This window comes from Mustela erminea, chromosome 19, assembly GCF_009829155.1.
Source record: "Mustela erminea isolate mMusErm1 chromosome 19, mMusErm1.Pri, whole genome shotgun sequence".
Classification (NCBI taxonomy): domain Eukaryota; kingdom Metazoa; phylum Chordata; class Mammalia; order Carnivora; family Mustelidae; genus Mustela; species Mustela erminea.
In genome coordinates, this window is record NC_045632.1 from 13,626,251 (window position 1) to 13,635,700 (window position 9,450).

Sequence of the window (9,450 nt, forward strand, 5' to 3'; positions counted from 1 at the left end):
ACCAGTGCGGCCGCCATTGTCCGGCGGGCGGCGAGTGGAGTGGTCCTTGAGGCCGGGGCGGCTCCTGGGTTTACGGCCACTTTGGGCTTCCGTGCTCGACCTGTCGGTCCAGAATGAACCCCGAAGAGGAAGCGACAGAACTGGCGATGGCTACGGGGCTGCCCGCGGAGTGGCTTCAGGTAACAATTATAATAACAACGATGGCAGCGGGCCGAGTGTCTCCTGCAGGTATCGACCCTTTAACCCCCAGCGCACGGTGAACAGGGCCCGGTCCTTACCCCTCTCTACACAGGAAGACACTGAGGCGCAGTCTGGGGCGCGCCCACCGGCCCTGCTAGGAAGGGTGGAGCTGGGATTCGAACGCGGGCCCTTTGGTCCCCGATTGCGCATGCTCCGCTGCTACTCCGGTTTCCCGGTTCTGGGATTGCGCTTGGGTTCGTTCCCTAGGACAGGGCTGGCCCGGCTCCCGCCGGTGGCCTTCCCCGCGCCCGAGGGCGACTGCTGCGTGAGGGGTGACGGTCCCTAGTGTCAGTGCAGCGCGCAGACGGCAGGCATGAGACGCGTCGGGATGCTCCAATTCCTGAACATGCACCGGGAGTCCTGTTCGCGAGGCCCCGGCCTAGCCTGAGGGGAAGGATAGTCCACACGCAGCGGATTGGCGGGAACGACGTCCTCGCGGGGGCTGTGGGGGAACCGCTGCGCTGGGCTGTCCGCGCTTGCAAGGCCGTCGGGGAAGCTGCCTGGTTGAGAGCTCCAGCATTTCTAGACAAAGTGGCCGCTGCCTGTGTTCTCCATAAAGTGCTGTCTTCACGCGGCAGAAACCGAAGATAATTCATAGCTCCACAAAGATGTGTACCTCCAAAGATGTGAAGCGCCACATCTTTGACGTCCTGCACTTACTGTCTGCCTCTCGTTGCTGCTGACGAGGATTTGCTTGATTTCGGATTTAGTAGGCCAAGCCAGACTATTGCTAACCTTGGCTTTGCGTGTTTTCCGATGGGTGTTCTTGCAGATCGCCAGGAGGTGCACCCACGCTTCAGTTTGCATTTGCTCTGGATGGGGTGGACAGGGAATGAGCAGTGTCAGAGTAAAACAGCTGGATAGTACTTAAAGCAGTAAAAAGAGATTTTATTCAGAAACTGTTGGAATGCGGGAAAGAGACTTCAGTTTAGAACTGGGCTCAAATTCCGAATACAACGAGTGAAAGTGGGAATTTATACCTGGGGTCAGGGATGGGTGTAGTTCTTGCTAAACTGACCTAACAGGATCCTTTATTATTATTATTATTATTAAGATTTTATTTATTTTATTTTAAAGATTTTATTTATGACAGAGAGATAGAGAGGGAGCACAAGCAGGGGAATCTGGAGAGGGAGAAGCCCCACATGGGGCTCAATCCCAGGACGCTGGGGTCATGCCCCAAGCTGAGCCATCCAGGTGTCCCAAGAGTTTGTTTATTTTAGAGAGAGCATGAGCAGGGCAGGGGTTGGGGAGAGAATCTCCAGCAGACTCCTCACTGAGCACGGAGCCCAATGTAGGGCTTTGTCTCATGACCCTGAGATCATGACCTGAGCTGAAACCAACAGTAAGATGCTTAACTGACTGAGCCACCGAAGTGCCCCATGACCTAAGAGGATTCTTGTCGAAGGAGGCCAGTTGATCAGATACTGCCTGGAGGATTTTGGGGGATGAGGACTTGGAAAAGACATGGAGAGCCATCAGATATGGTGGTGGGGATTCTGACTAAACCAACTCTATATGAATCTGGGTGATGCAAAATTGACACAGAGCCCAGAGGTCAGGGCATAGTTGAGAAGAGGGTTCGGAGGAAAGAGTCTTTGTCAGCAGCAAGAGAACATGTGTAAGTTATCTGTTGCTGTGTAACAAATAACCCCAAAACTTAGTGGCCTAAAACAACACTAAATATTACTTCAGTTTCTGATGATAAACGTCCTCAAATGATTTAGCTGCTGGTTCTGTCCTGGGTGTATGAGGTTATGATTAAGGTGTCAGTCTGGACTGTTGTCATCTGGAACTTGACTGGGGCTAGAGGATCCATCTCCAGGACACCTCACTCACATGACAGTTAGCATTTCCTTCTCATGTGGGCCTCTCTGTGGAGCTGCTTGGCATGAAGGACTCATGTGATGCTATTGAGAGGTCTTATGGCCTGGACAGGTCAGTATACAGTGGACCTGGTGCCTGGGCTGTCACTGAGAACCCGTGCAGAGGGGGAGACAGGAGGCACAGGGAGCGTGTATCAAGGTTTGAGGACCTTCTGAGTGGGAGGTGATAACATAGGGACATGAACAGAGACCTCTGTTCCCAACCAAAGGGTTCTTCATACTTCCTGCACAAGTTTAATCAGCCATATGCCATCTATACTATAATTTCTTTAATATTTTAAAATATACTTGTGTTTTTCTTAAACTACCCCGGGGCACCTGGGTGGCTCAGTGGGTTAAAGCCTCTACCTTCGGCTGAGGTCATGATCCCAGGGTCCTGGGATTGAGCCCCGCATTGGGCTCTCTGCTCAGCGGGGAGCCTGCTTCCCACTCTCTCTGCCTACTTGTGATCTGTCAAATAAATAAGTAAATAAATCTTTAAAAAAATTTTTATTAAAAAAAAAAAGAAAGAAACTACCCCTTTATAATTGAGGTATTTATAACTGATTTTGATTTGTGTTTCCCTGGTGGCTAATGATGCTGAGCATTTTTTCATGGGCTTCTTTGGTGTTTGTATATTTTATATTTTCTCTGAAGAAATACCTATTTAGATCCTTTGCCCATTTTAATTGGGTTGTTGTTATTATTGAGTTGTAAGAGGTATATTTTCTGGATACAAGTCATTTACCAGGTGTATGATTTGCTGTTGCAAATGTGGTTGTCTTTTCACTTTTTTTTTTTTCTTCCACTTTATTGATAGTGTCCTGGAGGACAAAAGTTTTTAATTTTAATGAATTCCAACTTATTTATTTTTTTCTTTCTTTGCTTATGCTTTTGCTGTCATATCTAGGAATCCTTTGCCAATCCCAAGTCCTGAAGATTTATTACTATGTTTTCTTATAAGAGTTTAATAGTCTTAGCTCTTATGTTTTATCTTTTATCCATTTTGAGTTAACTTTTTATATGGTGTGAGGTAGAGGACCAACTTTATTCTTTTGCATGTTGTCCTGTAGAAAGTGTTTTACAGCGCTTGTTCCCTATCACAGCCCCCAAAGCATGATTCTTTGTAGACAGGGAAACAAAGTAGAAATGTGAACCTGCGTAGACTTCCTAAGGAGGAAGTGGCAGAATCAAAACTCAGATCCAGAAATACCTAGCTTTTGACAGCAGCCACACCCAGCCCATGGAAGTGTTTGATATGTGGGATGTGTTATGTATGTATGTATGTATGTATGTATTTATTTTTTAAAATATTTTATTTATTTATTTGACAGACAGAGATCACAAGTAGGCAGAGAGGCACGCAGAGAGAGAGAGAGAGGAGGAAGCAGGCTTCCCACCGAGGAGAGAGCCCGATGCGGGACTCGATCCCAGGACCCCGAGATCATGACCTGAGCCGAAGGCAGAGGCTTAACCCACTGAGCCACCCAGGCGCCCCTATTTATTTATTTTAAAGATTTTATTTATTTGACACAGAGAGAGAGATCACAAGTAGGCAGAGAGGCAGGCAGAGAGAGAGCGGGAAGCAGGCTCCCTGCTGAGCAGAGAGCCTGGTGCAGGGCTTGATCCCAGGACCCTGAGACCATGACCTGAGCCGAAGGCAGAGGCTTAATCCACTGAGCCACCCAAGTGCCCCGGTTAGCTTTGATCTTGCTTGGATACTTTCACATGCCCCCAGTGAGACCTGAGTCTCATTCCTCAGAACATACAGGCTCTCTGTCTGTCCTCTGCATCCTCATTCCTCCTCCTCTTCCTGGGAGCACTGATGGAGACAGTTGAGCTGTTCAGGAGTGTGTGTGATGTTTCAGGAGCCGGTGACCTTTCGGGATGTGGCGGTGGACTTCACCCAGGAAGAATGGGGGCAGCTGGGGCCTGCCCAGAGGACTCTGTACCGTGACGTGATGCTGGAGACCTTTGGGCATCTGCTCTCTGTGGGTAAGGCCTGGTTCCCCAGCTGATTGCTGCAGTGACTTATGCTTCAAGGGGTGTAGGTCACAGGGCTTCTAGTATGAGGACTTGACCTTGGGCTGGGGATCAGGGATCTTGCCTTCTCACTCCCTGTGGAACAAATGAGCAGAAGGATTTCTGCACTGTTCTGTTCCAATGCAACGTTTTCACCTTATTGTGAGATGTCCTCGTGCCCTATCAGGAGTCTAGGGCTGGATCCTGAGCTGGTTCTTTCTCTCTTTTTAGCAGATTCACATATTCTGTTTCTTTCCCTTTTTCCAGGACCTGAGCTTCCAAAACCTGAAGTCATCTCCCAGCTGGAGCAAGGCACTGAGCTATGGGCAGCAGAGAGAGGAATTGCCCAGGGTTACTATCCAGGTGAGATCTGCCAAATGGCAACCCCTAAGGGGAGCAGCCCAGGAGGAGACTCCCAGGAGGAGATGGCAGATGTGCTGGTTGGAAAGAGTGGTGTGTCAAGGTGCCCAGCACCACCCAAAGATCCAGTGAAAGAACCTAGAGGAAAGTTAGCAGGAAGAAAAGGCTGATGGGGTGAAGTCCAGAAGCAGCCAAGACTCCAGAGTTCTCTCCCAGTGGAGGCACATGTGACATGCTTAACTTCCCCAGCCATGAGTTGGGACAACACATGAGAAATCTTAGCTGCCAGGGAAGCTTGTTAGACACTCAATGCCGGATGGTTTCATTGGGGGCTGGCCATAGGCATCCTGTGCCTGGCACAGACCAAGATGCTAGACTTCTAGGAGAAAGCAGCTGTTCACCATAAAACATACTGTTGGCACAGTTTGGGCACAGTGAGCTACTCTTATCAGTTAGAATGGTGGGAACTCCCCTGATATACAAATTTCCACACCTAGCCCAGGGCCAATCTCAAAAGCTGGCCTTTCTAAGGATGGCAGCCTCAGGCCTGCTCAGTTAGCTCTTTTCTGAACAGAAGGTCTGCACGCTGCTCCTGTACTCTCTGTTTTCCTCACCTATGCTCCCCATCTGCCTCTTCTCCAGTGGGCAGAATCCCTCCCCTTCCTCTCTCTCATATTCCCTCTCAGCAGCCATCTGAGCATGCCCTTTCCATAGGATCGTTTCTTTTTCCTTTTCCTTTTTTTCTTTCTTTAAGATGTTATTTTAAAGTAATCTCTACACCCATCATGGGGCTTGAGCTCACAACCCCAAGATCAAGAGTTACATGGTCTATTGACTGAGCCAGTCAGGCACCCCGCCACAAGATCATTTCTAATGTGTGAACTTGCCCTCCATCTTCTCTGTTTTATTCTTTCATGTCCATATTCTATAAACCTATTCTCCACACCCTTCTTTTTTCTTTTTAAAGATTTTATTTATTTATTTGACAGACAGAGATCACAGGTAGGCAGAGAGGCAGGCAGAGAGAGGAAGGGAAGCAGGCTCCCTGCTGAGCAGAGAGCATGATGTAGGGCTCTATCCCAGGACCCTGGGATCATGACCTGAGCTGAAGGCAGAGCCACCCTTCTGTTTTCTTAACAAAAAGGATTGTGTTCCTCTGTAAATCTCTGAAAACTGGGCTAGAGAAGCTCAAAAACAGAAACGTTTTTTTTCTACAGAGCGACTGCTGCTGCCTCTGGTTCAACATTCCAGTGGTGCCAGGGCTGATGGTTCTGATTCTTCTGGCTTTTCGTTTGGTTGTGGCATGGCTGCAGCAGCTCTGCCATCACATCAATGCTTCAGGCAGAGGAAGAGAGAAGCAGGAAGAATAGTGCCAGTTACGTTGTCCCCTTCTATCAGAATACCAGATTTCATCCATTGGGGTCTCCTTGGTTGGGACTGTGTCACATTCATCTACCCTTCGGCAGCAATAGGGAGGTTAGAAAGGAGGGCCTGACACCCTCTCTGTGTTTTTTCCATCAACTCCCTCAGAGCTCTTTGGTATTCTTTTAGGCTGGGAGTCTGGACCTGAAAGCCACACGCCACCCAAGGAGCATGGCCTTCCTAAGATGGAGCCATCCTGTGTCACCGAAAGGGAAGGCTTCCTGAGGAATGCTTCCTATCCCACCATATTAAGGGAAGACTGGAAATGTGAGGGCCAGGTGAAGTTGCCTGAGAAAGAACAGGATAATTTGAGCCAGTTGGAATTTAGCCTCGAGGAAGCACCAATTCAAGATAAAAGCTATGAAAGTCTCAGACTTGGGGAAAATGGTGTCCTGAACTCAAACCTAAATGCATCCCCAGAGGTTTCTGGGCGAGAATATCTCTGTGCTTACGACTCACAGGTTATAAACTCGGAACATAACTCAAGTTTAATCAGTCAGCAGACTGGGTCCTCAGGAAAAGAGCCGTGTGACAGCAGTGACTGTAGCAAAACTTCTGGTCAAGCCATTCCAGTCACGGAACTCACACGAAGCCAGGTACAGGATAAACCCTACAAATGTACAGACTGCGGGAAGTCATTTAACCACAACGCACATCTCACAGTGCATAAGAGGATTCACACGGGAGAACGACCTTATATGTGCAAAGAATGTGGGAAAGCCTTCAGCCAGAACTCCTCCCTGGTTCAGCATGAGCGAATCCACACAGGAGACAAGCCCTATAAGTGTGCTGAGTGTGGGAAGTCTTTCTGCCATAGCACACACCTTACAGTCCACCGGAGAATTCACACCGGAGAGAAACCTTATGAATGTCAGGACTGTGGGCGGGCCTTCAACCAGAATTCATCCCTGGGCCGACACAAGCGGACACACACTGGAGAGAAGCCATACACGTGTAGCGTGTGTGGGAAATCCTTCTCACGGACCACTTGCCTGTTTCTGCATCTGAGGACACACACAGAGGAGAGGCCATATGAGTGCAACCACTGTGGAAAGGGCTTCAGACACAGCTCCTCTCTGGCCCAGCATCAGCGGAAGCATGCTGGGGAGAAGCCCTACGAGTGCCGCCAGCGGCTAATCTTTGAGCAGACTCCAGGTCTAACAAAGCACGAGTGGACAGAAGCCCTCAGCTGTGACCCACCTTTGAATCCAGAGGAGAGAGCTCACCGGAGCGACAGGCCTTTCAAGTGTAATCATTGTGGGAAATGTTTTATTCAGAGCTCGCACCTCATCCGACACCAGATAACTCATACCAGAGAGGAGCCCCAGGGACGGAACCGGCGACGGCTTGAGCAGTCCTTCAGCCGGAGCTCTCACCCTGGCCGCCATCAGCACACACACTCAAGTGAGAACCCTGGGGGCGGAACAAAGGCAGGACAGCCTGCGAGCCGGGCACTTGCATTATTCGACATCCATGAAATCATGCAAGAGAAAAACCCAGTTCACGTTATTGGGGTTGAAGAGTCTTCCATGGGTGCTTCCGTGTTATTCGACATTAGAGACTCCTCATAGGAGAGGAGCTCTACGGATGACTTGAACCACAGGTACAAAACTGTAGTAAGTCCACACAGTGCATTCATGGAAAGGGGGACTGGGGGTAGAAATGTCTAAGGTGACCTCTGATTTCTTAAGAAAATGGTGCTTTGCAAATACCTGAGTTTGATGGTTCTCAAATCTGTCAAGCCCAGTGCCCCCTTTAACCATAGATATTTTCTACTGTCCCTCTATTACTCCAAAATGAATTCACAGGTAATGTAACCTACACACGTGTACTGTAGAAAATCGATCTACAGTCCCTTTTTGTAGAGCATAATTAAAACAAAAGTAATTAAGGTAGAGCAACATGTACTAAGTGGGTGCAGTATCTTACCATGTGACTGTGTGGGCCATTATGCCTATACAGCTGGGGTGTTGGCTGTTGTCATCTGGTATATGGGATATAATGTTGGCCATAGAAATACCTTGACGGGCATTCCTGTATGGGATGTGATTTTCTTAAGTGGTGACTAACTCTTGCAAAAGTCGAACAAAACAAAATGCCACTGCATTTCTGGAAAATTCTGTATAAAATTCTAAGCATGCAGGAGTTAATATGTGAAGTTGACTTAGGATCTCATTTCAAACTGGTTGTTTCACACATATATACATACAGGGTCTGCAGGGGCCTGTTCTGCATGTCACAGTCATTAGTGCACATGTGGCCCCCATGTACATGTCGGCTGCATTCATGGCCAGATCAATGACCAGAAAAGCCCCCGCGAAATTCTACTACATTCCCTGGGGGTGTCACAGCTCCTACTGAAAGCCATTGCCTTGAAACGGTCGGGGTAGATTTGTCCTCCAGGAGACATTTGGTGATGTCTAAAGACTTTTTGGTTATCCTAACTGGCAGAACAGAGGGGTGCCACTTAGCAGCTAGTGGGTAGAGAATGCTGCTCAACATCCTGTATTGCCCAAGACAGGCCCCCAACAAAGAATTATCTAGCCACAGATATGCCAAGGTGGAGAAACCATACCCAGCACTACAACCAACTTTTTCCAGACTCTAAATTGATGAAGGCTCTACTAACAATTCCATGTCTTCGATTTTAACAAGTGATATTATTTTTTTTTTTTAAGATTTTATTTATTTATTTGACAGAGAGAAATCACAAGTAGATGGAGAGGCAGGCAGAGAGAGAGAGAGGGAAGCAGGCTCCCTGCCGAGCAGAGAGCCTGATGCGGGACTCGATCCCAGGACCCCGAGATCATGACCCGAGCCGAAGGCAGCGGCTTAACCCACTGAGCCACCCAGGCGCCCTTAACAAGTGATATTATTAATTGATTTATACACAAATGTTTCCAAGTAATTTTTTTGACCTTTTTTTTTTTTAAGATTTTATTTATTGGACAGAGAGAGATCATAAGTAGGCAGAGAGGCAGGCAGGTTGGTGGGAGCAGGCTTCCCGCTGAGCAGAGAGCCCGATGCGGGGGCTCGATCCCAGGACCCTAAGATCATGACCTGAGCTGAAGGCAGAGGCTCAACCCACTGAGCCACCCAGGCTCCCCAAGAATCTCCTTTTCTGAGTAATCTAAATTTTAGCATTTTACCATGGATATTGTAAAACATGGATAAGCCCCACTTTTGACCATTCCTCCTGCCTGCCGTGTAGGGTACAGATTTGGGAGTGTTCCACCTATCATTGCCCTCTGACGAGTGGACACCCAGCAGTAACTTCATGGCTCTAGACAGCTCTAGAAGCCAGGCTTGCAGTTGCCCCTTTCCTTCCACCTTGGTCCCCAAAGTGGCAGCTCCTGAAGGGTCATGTTTTCACAGCCTCAGTATTTGCTGGGTGAGCTGAGGTTACAGTGGCCTCAGTGGATAAGGTGGAAACAAGCTTGTCACTTGCCTTCCTCTCCAGACAACAGAGACCTTTACAAATTTTTTATTTCTCATTTCAGGTTACATTTTCTAGGCATAATATTCCTACTCATTTCCATAT

At 48.3% G+C, this 9,450-nt stretch overlaps 1 protein-coding gene across 1 annotated transcript; it reads left to right on the forward strand.

Annotated features, from left to right (window-relative positions):
• Positions 1–8,213, forward strand: ZNF8 (zinc finger protein 8). The gene is made up of 4 exons (XM_032324682.1): positions 1–179; positions 3,974–4,100; positions 4,395–4,490; positions 6,039–8,213. The coding sequence occupies exons 1-4, from the start codon at positions 114–116 to the stop codon at positions 7,478–7,480; spliced, it is 1,731 nt and encodes a 576-aa protein (XP_032180573.1). The 5' UTR covers positions 1–113; the 3' UTR covers positions 7,481–8,213.
• Positions 8,214–9,450: the final 1,237 nt, after the last annotated feature.